Source organism: Manis pentadactyla, chromosome 3 (genome assembly GCF_030020395.1).
Source record: "Manis pentadactyla isolate mManPen7 chromosome 3, mManPen7.hap1, whole genome shotgun sequence".
In the NCBI taxonomy this organism is placed as follows: Eukaryota; Metazoa; Chordata; class Mammalia; order Pholidota; family Manidae; genus Manis; species Manis pentadactyla.
Window position 1 is genome coordinate 160121131 of NC_080021.1, and position 17094 is coordinate 160138224.

The window sequence follows — 17094 nt, forward strand, 5'->3', positions numbered from 1 at the left end:
ACAATATTAGATTTATCTCAAATATTCAACAAATTGGTTTTTGTTAAAAACTAATTTTATTAAGAAAACTGATATTCACATTTCAATCTAACAGTTTTTTCTTATCAAATTGGTAAGAAAAATTAAAAAAGCTCGGTCGATTTAGCGAAGTTAAAATAACTTAAATTTGATATGAAAGCTTAAATCACTAATATGCTAAATACTAAAAATAAAAAGATTTCCTTTTTGCAACTACTGTTAACTAAAAAAAATATGACAAATTTCCCCATATAACAATTGTAAAACTCATCAAAACACTACAATAGGGCTAAGCGTAAGTTTTCCCTCTGATTAAATATAATGACGCAAATACTATTATCTGGCTTTTCACTTTGCAATTTCATATAGGCTTAATCATAATATTCTATGATTTATGAAATATGACCAAATCTGAGATTTATTTCAAGGTCTTAAATAGCTTGAAAAAGTGGTAAGTATCATGAGTGCTTTTAAGCCAATTCTTAATTGATTTTCCTACTCTTAATAGTTATTTTTTTGTCTGAGGCATCTGATTATTTGAAAAAATAAAGAATAAGAATAAAGATAAGACAGTAAGCTCTATCATTTAATCTTCACAACAACCCTTTGAGGTAGGTACTATTATTACCCCATTGTACATATGAACTGGAAGCACAAAGGTTAAATAACTTAACCCAAGGTTACACAGTGATAAAGCTGGCGTTCAACCCAAGTAGCCTGGCTTCAGAATCCATATGCTTAACTATCATGCAGATCACAGGTACCCACCTAGACTAGATCCACTGAATCAAAGATAAAACCTTGGAGGATAACACCCAGGAATTTTCATTTTTAATGAAGGCATCAGGTTATTTTTATACTACCTGAAGTTTGAGAACCACTGACATAACTCTTAGGATGAAGTGACACAGATATGGTTAGTCCCTTTATAATACACACCCACACAAATAAATTCATCATTTGAATACCTACACTGTATATTTTAAGTAGGGGTGGGATGATTCTTTTCATAACCTGAGGTATAGATATTAGGTGTGTATATAAATAAACACAGATTCTTCCTGAAGTAAATAGGCAAGCTTGATTTCTAGCTTTCAAAAAGTCAACATAATTAAAAAGTAACTGAGGTCAAAGCAGGATTCACCTTTTTCATTCACTAGGACTTAAAAAAAAAACTTCACAATTTAATCCCTGGATATGTTTCTATCTAAGCATGATTAACTATCAATTTAAAGGCAACCAGTCTTTTGGCAAGTAAGTCAGGTTTTGAAAAAGGGATATAACAACTCTCATCAATAGTTTCATTATTTTTCAGCAGTAAGATATTTTAGAATGAATACTATGAAGGAAATCTTCCAACATTTCTACAAAGTATTTTTAAGTTTAACACTAGAAATGATATTTAAAACAATTGGATAAAATGAATAATTTGTAGAATCAGAGGTGCTAAATGTCATATTGTTAGAGCTTTTGGTAAGAAAATAAATTCACTTTTTAAATATAATAATAGTCAATCCTTCTTACATGTGGGGAACTTTCAAATAATTAAAGAAACAAACTACATAAAATTATTTTGAGAAGCAAAACCATAGATTTTGCATGTAACAGTAAAGTTTACTAGTGACTAAAACTCGTATCTTCCCTAGTCTTTGCTTATTTGAAGCAAAATGACCTATTTCTTGGGAGACAGCTGTCAATTTTCTTTATGAGTAATACCATGGCATTGCTATTGTAAACTAGGCATTAAGAACCATTGTTCTCATAAGCCTATTCCCCAGCCAAAACACCGCCCCCCACCCTCCTTCCCACACACTCTAGGACACTTTAAGAACCAGGAAGGGGACTTTATTTTAAATAGTTCAGTCTAGCACAACATGTACTTTTGACCTAAAGTTTCTGAGAGTGATACGCAAATGGTCAATTATCTCACTAAAAGCATTGCTTAAGATAGTGCTCTTCAAATTCTTTTGCTCACCACCCATGGTCAAAACTACATGTTACTTGCATGCCAGTACAACATACCAAAAATTTCATGAAACAGTACTGGCATTACTATATTTGACACACTCTTACAATTTCCTAATTTTGTTAGCTTAAAAAAATGCTGGTCATGTAATTCACTAAACTGATTTCGTGCCTCACTAATGAATACCATCTGCAATTTAAAAATCAGTATCTATGTTTATTTAAGCCACTCTCTACACTTAAAACTCATCCACTTATAGGTATGGAGACAAATATCAAAAGAGGCCAAATCTTTCCTAAAATCTATATTCTCAGGATGAGCACTTGAGGGACTAAAAAAGGAGTGGGGGAAACAGCAAAGGCTAGCATGACATCAGTGGAAAAATGACAACGTACTATTACAGCATTAAACAATATGTACAAGCAATGGTTAGAAAGGCCTCTAAGTAAACAGTAAATACACATATTTTTACTGAATATGCTGGAAGCAAGGTTACTTTACATAAAAGGATTTTTGTAGAAATGTATGTAATTCATTTTAAGAATGTCATTAAAAATATTCTAAAATGCTAAGAGAAAAACATCTTCTTTCACTGTTCATTAAAAAATATTAAACTTTCATCAATTAGTAACTTCCATAAAAACACTTCCAAAAATAGTTTTACTGAAAAATAGATGTTTCTACTTTTCTGGATATATGTAACTGCTAAAGTCACATATTTTCGTAAGTATTACTCTTTTATTTCCTTCTTAAGACTCAGAAATTCAATTTAACATTAATTTTATTTTTGGCAATTAAGTATTAGGTTATAAAACTTCAGAAAATGTATTGGACACATTAATCCAAAGAAATTTTAAGAGAAGAATCATTTATTGAAGAAAATGCATCTTTTATAAAATAGAAAATAAAAGCATTAATGGGATTCTCTTATTCTATTATCAGTTACAAACAAAAACTATTCACATCAACATAAGGCAGTACACATAACTGCTTTTTTCTTTTTGCAGGAATGTTTAAAGATCATTTGATTAACCTTTACTTTAATATACTCTCTCAAGTTCATATATAGCTAAGGTTAAAAGATCTGTAGTCTAGCATTTGTATAGAGCCCAAATAAATGAAAATGTATTACCTAGGCCATATTCCATGTACAAATTATGATTTATTCTTGGAAGACTTTCATTTACACATTTACTTATACATACATATATTTCTATTAAAGTACTTCTACAAAAAAGTATATAGCACATACAAAAAAACCACAGAGATTTCTGACTATCAAGGTAAAAAAATAGATGTAAACATTTTTTAAATACTAGCAGATTAAATCTTAAGGTATGTACTTGCAGGTAAGGAAGTCATAGTTGGAAATGTTTCATCGAAAGTACATGTGATACAGTAGAATTTAGCCTATCTCTTGAGGAATGACATAAATACTAAAACAAAAAATTAAACCAAATAATGTTGAGACAAAATTGAAACATTTACCTGAAATTCTGGTACAGTAGGTGACTTTGTGACAGTTTTCTTCTTCTTTGTGATTGCTTTTTTAGATATGGATTTTTTTCCTTTCAAGATTAAAAGAGAAAAGCTTCATAATGCTGTTTATAGCACTTTATTAACAAAAACCAAATTACATAGAACCTTGAAAGTTAAAGTATAACTAGCAGATGGCTTCTAGTGAGTCAAATAAAAATGATGAATCAAAACAAGCCCCAGTAAAAGCAAACATTAAACTATAACTACCTGTAACAGACATATTAACAAACTTTTCTTTAAATAAGAACCAAACTATTATAATCTCCAATGTGTTGCACAGTATCAGAATTTATTGCAGTAAGATTTGGCAAAAGTCACATTACTACTGCTCTGTTAAAACCTAATTCACAACTCAAAATGCCATTACATAAGAAAAAACCTTACCTTTAACAGTGACTTCTGCTGCATTCAGGAACTTGCACAGAATTATACTGTAAAGACTATGGTCTTTAGCCAGCCTAATGTGAAAATCCTCTCAGTAGTTTATGAAACAAGATTTTTCTGTCCCTTTAGCTCTGCACTCACCTAATGGGCTGCCTTTGGCAGTGTTCAATAACCAGTTTTAAAACAAGGTAAACATCTCCCTTTAAAGTGCAACCTAGTCATTTGTGCAATCAGAAATTACTGGAAAAAATAAACCTACATTCTTGGATTTATTGACGAGAGGTGCAAAAATGCATATAACCTCTATTTTTAGTAAGGGACATGTTATGGTAAATATTTTTTCCCCATTTATAATTAGCAAAATCAATAAATAAACTGGTTGTTAATTTCCCAATATGACATATAGGGCACTATACAATTTATGGGGACAACAAAGAATTACAAATTGGAAACCCTGTCCTCCAGGAGCTTATAATCTATGTAAGGGAATAAAAACTTAACCTGAAATACTTTAAAAAGTTAATTTTAGTTCGCAATTATTTGTGGATTAAAATCAGCTTAGAAGTTACTATTTTTTCAAAAAGGGAAAATGAGTAAGTACATAAAGCAACTTTGTTCCATATAATCTCTATTGATCCTTTCTAAACATTTTGTTATATATGGATAAGATCTTCTAGAATGAAAAGTCGATTTGATTGCAATTTCTTTTCTGTAGGCACAATTAAAAATATAATTGTTTTCTTTTGTATTCCCTTTTAACTGTATCATAGAGCTGTGTGATCATTTTTCTAATTTCTAATTTTTTACTCAATAAAATGCATGTATACTATATGTTTGAACTACTATAAATTTTGAGTTGTTGAAGTTCACATGGATTTTGCTGTGTTGTTCTAATAATTACCAACGTGCTGTCATCTGACATTTAAAATCAACTCAATTAAAATAGCAATGTATTTCTTTTCTCATCACTGTTATTTGCTTCTGTACTTAGCATCTATACCAGAACTAAACTACAAAAATAGGTTAAGTGGGTGGGCTGCTAAACAAGCAATATTCAGGGAAAAGTGCTTCAATTCTTATCTCTGTATACAACTAGTAATTTTTTTCTAAATTGGGTGCAAGAGGTACCTCCTCTCAAGGGGACTCATGAATCTGAAAACCAAGACACCTTTCCTTTATACACTACTTTCACCATTTTTAAAATTTCATGGGAAAAGAATGAATGGTTTTACCAATCTAAGTCTGGTAAGCCTATAAAAACTGCGATTTCTAGAAAATGAAATCCTTCCTTAATCTCTACCCCTCCACCCCATCCCCCAGCACTGTTCCACCAGCTTTTTATAAAACATTTGATTTTGTACTTATAAGCACAACAGAGTTCATCCTTTTAATTCCAAATGTTTCTATTGTTGCCACACAGGCACTAAACTCAGGTACTAAAATCTCAGTTAGCTCTAGCAGCTACTGTATTTGAATAGATTAAGCAGGGGAGATGGTTACTAGTTATCTGCTTTCACCATGTCATTTAGGGTATTTAAATATTGTTAAGTAACTGGAGGTAGTATTGTGTAGTGGTTTTGAGATTGAGTTTAGGAACTAAACTACCTGGGTTTTAAGACCAGCTCTAATTGCCTACTTGCTACAAGTCTGAGCAAATTGCTTTATCTCCTTGTACAGTTTCTTCACCTATAAAACAGGGATAATGATAGGACCTTCTTTGTGAGAATTAAATGAATTAAAACACGTGGAGTTAGACTACTACTAGGCACATGGTGATTTAGTTGTTATCTCCTTTAGCTGAACTAAGATAAGAATCTAAACAAATATTTATTATCTTTCAACCTTCAAATTCTTTTACTTTTTCCTCCTTTATCTTAGTTTCCTTGTTCATACCATTTGTGCTGCCATTCTACTTTGTACATATATTAACGTTAACACAAAGTTTTATAATTATCTGTTTATGTTTCTCTTCCTTACTAGTTGTGAATTACTGAGATAGAAATCACATGTTTCATTGGTATTAACAGCATTTAGCATATTTTAAGTTATGAGAAATGATTCTGAAATACCATAATCTACACTTTTCATCAGAAATTCCACAACTGAAGATAGACTGCTTACAATTCTAAAAGCGAGAATTGTTTTCAATTCTGAGGTTTCATTTGAGCCCATTTATAATGAGGAAAACATTGACAATGACTTTAAGTAATTTACCAAAGAGTTCCACAACGTGAGTTAGGAGTGGTAGTAAGAAAACTAACATTCCAGCCAGCCTGCTCTGGGCTTGCAAACCGGCAAACCCTGCCCTGATATCGGGCCAGCCAGAGGGAAGCCCCGCCTAAAGTAACTACAAATGCAAAGCATAGAGGCTTACATCTGTGTGTTTGGCCCACTGGCTCTGGCAGTGGAGACAGGCATAACAGCCAGGAAGCAGGAAACAGCTCTTTCCTCCCCACCAGGCACCAGCACGACTATCCTGCAACCCCCAACATCACTCCAGGGGCTGAGCAGCTCCAGAAAGTAGAGCTTCTGGGCACTAGGGGGCACCACATACAAATACGAACTGTCAAAGGAACCTGGTTCAAAGCAAAAAATCTCAACACTAGAAAAAAGGATTGAGTGAGAATGAACTAATAAATTTTCCTGAAAGAGATTTCAAAATAAAAATCATAAACATGTTCCTGGAGGTACAGAAAAATATTCAAGAACTCAGGAACAAATTTAGGACAGAGATCCAATCGTTGAGGAACACAATGGAAGGTATTAAAAGCAGATTAGATACAGTGGAGGACAAAATAAATAAAATATAAATTAGAGAACAGGAATACAAAGAAGCTGAAGCACAGAGAGAAAAAAGGATCTCTAGGAATGAAAGAATACTGAGAGAACTGTGTGACCAAATCAAAAGGAACAATGTTCGTATTTCACGGGTACCAGAGGAAGAAGAGAGAGAAAAAGGGATAGAAAGTGAATTTGAGGAAGTAATTGCTGAAACCTCAAAATCTGGAGGAGACAGTCTCTCAGGCCATGTAGGTGCACACATCTCCCAACACAAGGGACCTGAGGAAATCAATGACCAAGACATATAATAACTAAAATGGCAAAGATCAAGGATGAGGACAGACTATTACAAGCAGCCAGAGAGAGAAAAAAGATCAACTACAAAGGAAAAGCCATCAGGCTATCATCAGACTTCTCAGCAGAAACCTTACAGGCCAGAAGGGAGTGGCATGATATATTTAATACAATGAAGCAAAAGGGCCTTGAACCAAGAATACTCTATCTGGCAAGATTATCATTTAAATTTGAAGGAAGGATTAAACAATTTCCAGATAAACAAAAGCTGAGAGAATCTACCCCCCACAAACCATCTCTACAGTGTATTTTGGAGGGACTGCTATAGATGGAAGTGTTCCTAAGGTTAAATAGCTGTCACCAGAGGTAATAAAAAGGGACAGACAAAGAATACAGAATATGATACCGAATATATAAAGAATAGAGGAAGAAAAGAAGAGGGAAAAAAAGAACCTTTAGATGGTGTTTGTAATAGCATACTAAGTGAGATAAGTTAGACTCGTAGATAGTAAGGAAGTTACCCTTGAACCTTTGGTAACCACAAACCTAAAGCCTGCAATGGCAGTAAGTACATACCTATTGATAATCACCCTCAACGTAAATGGTCTGAATGCACCTATCAAAAGACACAGAGTCACTGAATGGATAAAAAAACAAGACCCAACTATATTCTGCCTACAAGAGACTCACTTCAAACCCAAAGACATACACAGACTAAAAGTGAAGGGATGGAAAAAGGTATTTCATGCAACTAATAGGGACAAAAAAGCAGGAGTTGCAGTACTTGTATCAGACAAAATAGACTTTAAAACAAAGAAAGTCACAAGACACAAAGAAGGACATTACATAACGAAAAAGGGGTCAACCCAACAAGAGGATATAACCATTATAAACATCTATGCACCTAACACATGAGGACCAACATATGTGAAATAAATACTAACAGAATGAAAAGGGGAAACAGAATGCAATGCATTCATTTTAGGAGACTTCAACACTCCACTCATTCCAAAGGACAGATGAACCAAACAGAAAATAAGTAAGGAGACAGAGACATTTAACTACACATTAGAATAGATGAACCTAACAGATGTCTACAGAACTCTCCACCCAAAAGCAGCAGGACACACATTCTTCTCAAGTGCACATGGAACATTTTCAAGAATAGATCATATACCAGGCCACAAAAAGAGCCTCAGTAAATTCAAAAAGACTGAAATTGTATCAACCAGCTTCTCAGACCACAAAAGTATGAAACTAGAAATAAATTACACAAGAAAACGAAAAAGTCCACAAACACATGGAGGCTTAACAACATGCACCTAAATAATCAATGGATCAATGACCAAATAAAAACAGAGATCAAGTCATATATGGATAAAAAGGACAATAATAATTCAACACCACAAAATCTTTGGGACACAGTGAAGGCCGTGCTAAGAGGGAAGTATGTTGCAATACAGGCCAACCTCAGGAAAGAAGAACAATCCCACATGAACAGTCTGAACTCACAAGTAATGAAACTAGAAAAAAGAAGAGCAAGTGAGGCCCAAAGTCAGTAGAAGGAGGGACATAATAAAGATCAGAGCATAAATAAATAAAATCTAAAAGGATAAAATAGAAAGAAGTAATGAAAGCAGGAGCTGGTTTTTGAGAAAATTAACAAAATAGATAAAACCCTAGCCAGACTTATCAAGAAAAACAGAGAGTCTACACACATAAACAGAATCAAAAATGAGAAGGGAAAAATCATTTCGGACACCGCAGAAATATAAAGAATTATTGAGAATATATGAAAAATTACACGCTAACAAACTGGATAACCTAGAAGAAATGGACAACTTTCTTGAAAAATACAACATTCCAAGACTGACCCAGAAAGAAACAGAAAACCTGAACAGACAAATTACTAGCAACGAAATCGAACTGGTAATCCAAAAACTACCTAAGAACAAAACCCCTGGAACAGACGGCTTTCCCACTGAATTTTATCAAACATTTAGTGAAGACCTAATACCCATCCTGCTTAAAGTTTTCCAAAAAGTAGAAAAGGAAGGAATACTCCCAAACTCATTCTATGAGGCCAGCATCACCCTAATACCAAACCAGGCAAAGACACCACAAATAAAGAAAATTACAGACCAATATCCCTGATGAACATAGATGCAAAAATACTCAACAAAATATTAGCAACTGAATCCAAAAATACATCAAAAAAATCATCCATCATGATCAAGTAGGATTATTCCAGGGATGCAAGAATGGTACAATATTCAAAAATTCATCAACATCATCCACCACATCAACAAAAAGGACAAAAACCACATGGCCATTTCCATACATGCTGAAAAAGCATTCGACAAAATTCAACATCCATTCATGATAAAAACTCAACAAAATGGGGATAGAGGGCAAGTACCTCGACATAATAAAGGCCATATATGACAAACCCACAGCCAACATCATGCTTAACAGCAAGAAGTTGAAAGCTTTTCCTTTAAGATCAGGAACAAGACAAGGATGCCCACTCTCCCCATTTCTATTCAACATAGTACTGGAGGTCCTAGCAAAGGCAATCAGACAACACGAAGAAATAAAAGGCATCCAGATTAGTAAAGAAGAAGTTAAAGTGTCACTGTTGGCAGATGACATGATATTGTGCATAAAAAACCTTAAAGAATTCACTCCAAAACTAGATCTAAAATCTGAATTCAGCAAAGTTGCAGGATACAAAATTAATACACAGAAATCTGTTGCATTCCTATACACTAATGATAAACTAGCAGAAAGAGAAATCAGGAAAACAGTTTCATTCACAATTGCATCAAAAAGAATAAAATACCTAGGAATAAACCTACCCAAGGAAGTAAAAGACTTATACTCTGAAAACTACAAGACACTCATGAGAGAAATTAAAGATGATGCCAATAAATGGAAACACATCCTGTGCTCATGGATAGGAAGAATTAATATTGTCAAAATGGCCATCCTGCTTAAAGCAATCTACAGATTCAATGCAATCCCTATCAAAATAGCAACAGCATTCTTCAACGAACTAGAGCAGTTCCAAAATTTATATGGAACCATAAAAGACCCCGAATCACCAAAGCAATCTTGAGGAGGAAGAATAAAGCTGGGGGATTACCCTCCCCAAGTTCAAGCTCTACTACAAAGCCACAGTAATCAAACAATTTGGCACAGGCTGAACAGACCCATAGACCAATGGAACAGACTAGAGAGTCCAGATATAAGTCCAAGCATATATGGTCAATTAATATACAATAAAGGAGCCATGGACATACAATGAGAAAATGACACCCTCTTCAACAACTGGGGTTGGCAAAACTGGACAACCACATGCAAAAGAATGAAACTGGATTATTGTCTATCCCCATACACAAAAGTAAACTCGAAATGGATCAAAGACCTGAATGTAAGTCATGAAATCATAAACCTCTTAGAAGACAACACAGGCAAACATCTCCTGGATAATAAGCATGAGCAACTTTTTTCTGAATGCATCTCCTCGAGCAAGGGAAACAAAAGCAAAAATGAACATGTGACTATATCAATTAAAAAGCTTCTGTACAGCAAAGGACACCATCAACAGAACAAAAAGGCAGGGAGAATATATTTGTAAATAACATATCCAACAAGTCGTTAACATCCAAAATATATAAAGAACTCACATGCCTCAACACCCAAAAAGCAAATAACCCATTTAAAAAATGGGTGGAGTATCTGAAGAGACATGTCTCCAAAGAAGAAATTCAGATGGCCAACAGGCACGTGAAAAGATGCTCCACATCACTAATTATCAGGGAAATGCAAATAAAAACCACAATGAGATAGCACCTCACACCAGTTATGATGGCCAATATTGAAAAGACTAAGAACAGCAAATGTTGGAGAAGATGTGGAGAAAGGGGGTCCCTCCTACACTGCTAGTGGGAATATAAGCTAGTTCAACCATTGTGGAAAGCAATATGGAGGTTCCTCAAAAAACTAAGAAAAGCAATACCATTTGACCTGGGGATTCCACTCCTAGGAATTTACCCAAAGAATATAATTTATCAGATTCAAATAGACATTTGCACCCTTATGTTTATTGCAGCACTATTTACAATAGCCAAAATATGGAAGCAACCTAAGTGTCCATCAGTAGATGAATGGATAAAGAAGATGTGGTACATATACACAACAGAATACTGTTAGCTATAAGAAACAAATAAATCCTACCATTTGTAACAACATGGATGGAGCTGGAGGATATTATGCTCAGTGAAATACGCCAGGCAGAGAAAGAAAAGTACCAAACGATTTCCCTCATTTGTGAAGTATAACAACGAAGCAAAACTGCAGGAGCAAAACAGCAACAGACTCACAGACTCCAAGAAGGGGCTAGCGGGTGTCAAGGGGGAGGGGTGGGAGAGGGCGGGTGGGAAGGGAGGGAGAAGGCGATTCAGGGGTATTATGATTGGCACACATGGTGTGGGGGGGATCATGGGGAAGACAGTGTAACCTAGAGAAGGCAAATGGTGACTCTGTGGCATCTTACCATAGTGTTGGGCAGTGACTGCAATGGGGTATGGGGGAGACACGATAATATTGGTGAATGTTGTAACCACATTTTTTTTTCTTGTGAAACCTTCATAAGAGTGTATATTAATAATACCTTAATAAAAAAAAAGGAAAAAAAAAGTAAACTGTCCAAATATGCCATTTAAAAAAAAATTAAGAAAACTAACATTTATTGAGAGTGTTCTATGTGTCATACACTTGTTAAGGTGATTTATATAAATTATCTCAGTTAATTCTCAAAACAACCCTCCAAGGCAGGTAATACCTCATTTTAATGTGAAATAATTGAAGATCAAAAAGATTAACTTACTTAAATGTGTGGGTAAAATTGTAATATTTTCAGAATATCTCAGCTGTCTTTAGTACATCTACATATCAATAGGCTTTAAGAGGTAGAAAAGAACTATATGGCTTTGGTGCATTTGCATCATTCCTCAGGGGTGGAGAGAAGTTCATCTTCGTATCAGTGGGTAATTACCTGGGCAATGGAGGGCTAATCTGTACCTGAGAGGTGACGGGGAGGGCCGGTTTTGCTTCTTCTGCTGGAGCAGGAAAGAGAGAAACGGCCCCGGACTGCAGTTTGTAAGCAGTTAAATGTATTTTAAACGTTATTTCTCCCTTCAATTGATTTTGGTTTTTGGAGGTATTTTGCCCTGGGATTTCCTTTCCCTGGACTTACAAATGTTACACTGTACGTAAGCACCATAGCCAGGTATACTAACGTCAAAGTGCAAGCTCTTTCCATTATGTAATTCTCACCTCTCAAAAATCAGTTACCATTTATTGACTCCTACCACATGTCAGACACCATGTCAGGTACTATACATTTTCTATTCCGACTAATCTTTGTAATGTAATAATACAGCTAAGTAGGTAATACCTTATTTTTCACAGATGAAAAAACAGGTACAAACAGATAAATCAGTTTATGGAGTACGTGTAGCTAATATACACTGGAGTGTATAATTTGCACTAGATCTGTCTTCAAAGCTGAGATCTTTTTATGCTAAAATAATGCATTCTTCCAAACCATCTGCAGGGATGTGATTTGCTTCTTTGATTTTAGAGCATTCCTTTTGATTAGGGTTAAAAGATTCACATTTACAATTACTTAACACCTTCAGTCTATAGCCTCATAAAAACAATCTGAATGCAATTTTCCTGTATTCTTCAGGAATACAGCTCTTCTTTTTACTAAATACTACTTTTAAAATGGAGCATGGGACACTACAAAACCACACAGGCTTTATTTAGTAATCTGTTTTGCTCCAAGGCAAGATGTTTAAAGGGCAAGTTACATATTGCCCCGCAGTGGGCTTCCCTTCTACCACTTACTTGGTCATATCCTGAGTCTTTTATTCCCACTGCCCTAAACTACCTGGTCTCATAAAACAGAATAGAATTCTCAGATCTAGGATTGTGAGGTCAGATGTCAGTTAAAAATATACACGGAATTTCAAAAGAATTCTTGAGCCTAAAACGGACAAGGGCAAAAAGTGAGTGTGGACTTGTGCCTGGAAAATGGATAAGGAAATCTTAATATGGGCTAGTAATTAATGTTACAAGTGCAGCCTACTGAAAAAAGTATGCTGGGAAAAGCTCTGGAAAAGGAAACCCAACTTGAGTAAAAAATATAATTAAACATGTATTTTACACAATAACTTAGTGTGGATAAAATTGAAGTTCCTGTGGCCAGGATTCTCACCTGGCCCTTGTTGGCTAGCTCACTACACGTGTGGACAATACGTTGCTATTGATTCTATATAAAGAGCTCCGCCCAATGCTTTGGGCAACAAGGTGGTATGCCTTCAAGGCTGCAGGAGAGCAGAGACTGGAGTGGTGGCAGTGCTGAGGACAGAAGCCCAGAGAATGGATGTGTGAGCAGAGAGGCCCAGAGGACAGCTGTGCAGGCCGAGAGACCCAGAGACAGAGACCAGCTTGCTGAATGCAGACTTGCTCTGAGTGGATGGGATTTTAGTGATTGACCTGCCACCGTGGAAATCAGGTTGGGTACAATCCTTTCACCCCAAGAATGTTCTACTATCATTTCTTTGGTCATATTGAATCCATAGCAAACTTGCCCAGGGCTGAAACCCACTGGCAAGACCCTTAGGCATAAAACTTTAGTTTCTATAATGTGGAGACATGTATCTCCACATTCATTCCCAAACCAACTCCTCTTTGCACAGTCACTTATTCCTAATCTTTCCCCCCTCCTTTACCTAGTTTCGCTGCCTGTCTTGATTCCTTGGCTGCTTGGACCATTAAAAGACTTCCATTTCAATGCCCTCTTAGATTTAGCTTTCCCATTTTTAAATAATATCCCAACACATTCACTGCTCTCTTGATGCTTTCATTTTAGGAATCATAAGTGAATGGATACAAAGATATTAATAACTGTTTTAAGTAAAATCCCAAGGACTTTTGTAGTTGCATGGAATATGAAGTCAGAGAACTGGAGTCTAAATTTGACTTATATTTACTCAATGTACATGTCTTGAGCTAATATTTACATTCTGTAGAACTTTCTGGAATGTTCCATCTCTAAGTAAGTAAATAGACCCTAACAAAACAACTGATATTCCTTCTACTCTTCTTGCCTAACAGCAAATTTCTTATCATACTGGCAATTTTTTTAACCCTATCTTATAATTCAGTAACTGCTGAACATCTATTTCTTTTTTCCCCCTTTAGTTAGGATATTTAACCAGTTGTCAAATTTTGGTTACTGCAATATCTCTTCCAAAATGTTATTTTCTTCTGTTGCTGTGATAGGAAAGTCACATAATCATTCCTTACTGGATTCAGAATTTCCTCTTCTTAAGCTTATATTTCTACCCCCTCATCTGAACCCTGCCAGCTTCTTTCTATAGTTAATAGTGTCCTAATTAACTTGCAAGATTCTTTTTCCTAATCTTGTCATTTACTAGCTGTGTGACCTTGGACATGTTAATAAACCTCTCTGTGCCCATTTTCTAAATCTATAAATCCTATATCATGGAGACAATAATAACACTAATTGATGGGAGTTTTTATAAAGATTAAATGAGGCAATATGTATAAAGACTTAGAGTACTGCCTGGCACACAGTAAGCATTAGGAGTATTAACTCTGGAAGGGAAAAATTAGAAGGCATTAAGATAAAAGGAAATGGAGTATAGTTAATTCTTTCACTCTCTTACTATGTGTTGGCATCTTGAGATGGTCCTCAAAAATTTCCCTCATCATGACACACAGTTAGGTTCTACAGTGCTAGAGACAGAATTATATACCTTTTCACAAATATAGGCCTGCATAAATAAAATACTGTAGATTACATTATTTTCTTGGCCATTCCCTATAAAGCAGTTCATTGCTTTTTACACATTTGATATATCTTATTTCAAGTGCATTTCCCTTGCACTGGGCTTCTGACTCAATTATTGAAAATAGGATCTCGTGCCCAGAAAAACACAACTCCAAAACAGCACATGCCCATCATTCAAACAGCTTCTAAAACCTCAACCTCTCAACTTTTCCTTGTTTTCCTCGGTGCTAATTTTTTCAGTGACACCTGGCTTAGTTATACCTCCATGCTTCTGCTAACATTTTAACCATTCTTCATCTATCCAATCTCCATTACTCTTCAAAATTCTTCATCCTCTGTGAAACTTTCCCAGAATACTACAGCTTACGCTGATATAACCCTGACCTGAACTTTTATTATGTATCTTTATTAAAATGGGGTTATTTACCATTTTTGAAATTTCTCAGAATACTATAACTCACACTGATTTACCCTTGAGAGCTTTTATTGTGTCTTTATTAAAATGAGATTATTGACCATTTTTGAATCTTAGTTTCTTCTTCTATACAAGAATAACACCACTTATTTCTTTTGATCGGTTTAGAGAAGCTACCACAAAATGATTTGGCTGAAAAAAAAGACCATGTGAAGAAGGAAAAACTCTCCAAACCAAACTGGTTGAATGCATAACTGAAAACACCATAAGCTTTTTGTAACAATTAATGCATCTTTATGGATCATTTTTATGCATTAATTATAAAACATTTTTGTGTTTTTATAACTATGTGTATATTATATATAGTATAATACTATACTAAAATATATAAATGCCTTGAAAGGGACATGATACATATTACGGGATTAATCTTAGTTATATCTGGGCAAACCATATTATGGGTGTTTATTCAACAGATTCCTACATAATGTGTCAGTCACTGTGCTAAGTGCTAGGGATGCAAAAACCAGAAATAATCCTTCTGTCCTCAAGAATATTATAGATTACAGAGGAGGCAATCACTAAAATAACCTAGAAGTAAATGCAACTATTAAGAATAAATTACTTATAAGTATTAGGAAGGAGAAGTATCTGGTGCTGTAAGTATGTACAATAGAGAAAATTCCAATGTTTTTCTATTCTACACTGTTTCCAAGAGTAGGGAACAGGCTTAATAATCAAAAATGAAATCAAAATTCAAAAAGCAGAGAGAAAACTCCTATTCTGAAAGATAAAAATGCTTTAAAGTTTCAAAACTGCTTCATACTGCTCTAAAATTATCAAATGATTTCAACCAATGTATCTTTGTGCCTTCTACTAAAAGTCATCTCTCAGCGCAATAAGAAGGCTTACTAAATTTGGAGATTCCACAAAAATTAAGGTCTGATGTAATTAACATAAGATGGCCCAGAGTAACAACATGTAGAATTTGGTCCACCCTAAGTGAAGGTTCATAAATTAGTCATGGGTGACACAGCTTATTCCTAAGTATATTCTACAGAACACTATTATTTGAAAAAACAGCTCTGTTTAAATAAACTTGAAAGATACTGGGTTGAACAAAACTAAAGTTTTCTTTTAAGACTGGAATTCCCAGAGTCCTTAAAATACAGGTCCAGAATCATTTACCCATAAGGATGAACTTCAAAAGGTTCTGAAAACTAAAGTTTAAAAATAATTTATATGGTTTATAATAATCTATAAATCTGACCTGAACTGTTAAAAAGTTTTTTGTAGTTTTCATCTCATTTGGTCTGACTATTCATAAATTTTTCTGCAGAAATTATGTTTGATTACAGGGGCTACCCCAAGCTCCACTGGTGAAGTTACCTAATTAACATTATTATACATCATAACACCCTTCTAAAATCTGATGATTTCTTAATTCCAAAACATATCTGGTAACAAGAGTGAACCTGTATCAATGCACAACGTGAACCTGTATCAATGCACAACGTGAATCTGTAAAAGGGGTATTTCCCAAACCTGTGACCAGAGAGCTCTCTTTCAGTGAGAAAGGAAACACCAGATTAGGATATGCCCAAAACTGACTACAAAAGGTCACAGTGACTCAGACATACTAAAGGAGCCCAGGGCAAAGCTTCAGAAGGACAAGTGTACTGAAAATGAAGCAAATCAAATGTTTTGTTGTTGTGTTGTACCATTTTATATAACACTGTTTTAACAGTAAGTAGTTTAGTATGGGATGAAAGACAACTGGCATACAGCATATGCTTACCTAGGAGAACC

General features: G+C 34.8%; 1 protein-coding gene across 6 annotated transcripts in view; it reads right to left on the reverse strand.

Moving 5' to 3' along the window:
* KIAA2026 (KIAA2026 ortholog) overlaps positions 1-17094 on the reverse strand; it is a 138440-nt gene that overhangs the window by 55461 nt on the left and 65885 nt on the right. For all 6 annotated transcript variants that reach the window (XM_036878823.2, XM_036878824.2, XM_057498649.1 and 3 more), the window contains one exon: positions 3473-3552. In XM_036878823.2, the coding sequence (XP_036734718.2) occupies positions 3473-3552 (80 nt within the window). The remainder of the gene's footprint in view (positions 1-3472; positions 3553-17094) is intronic.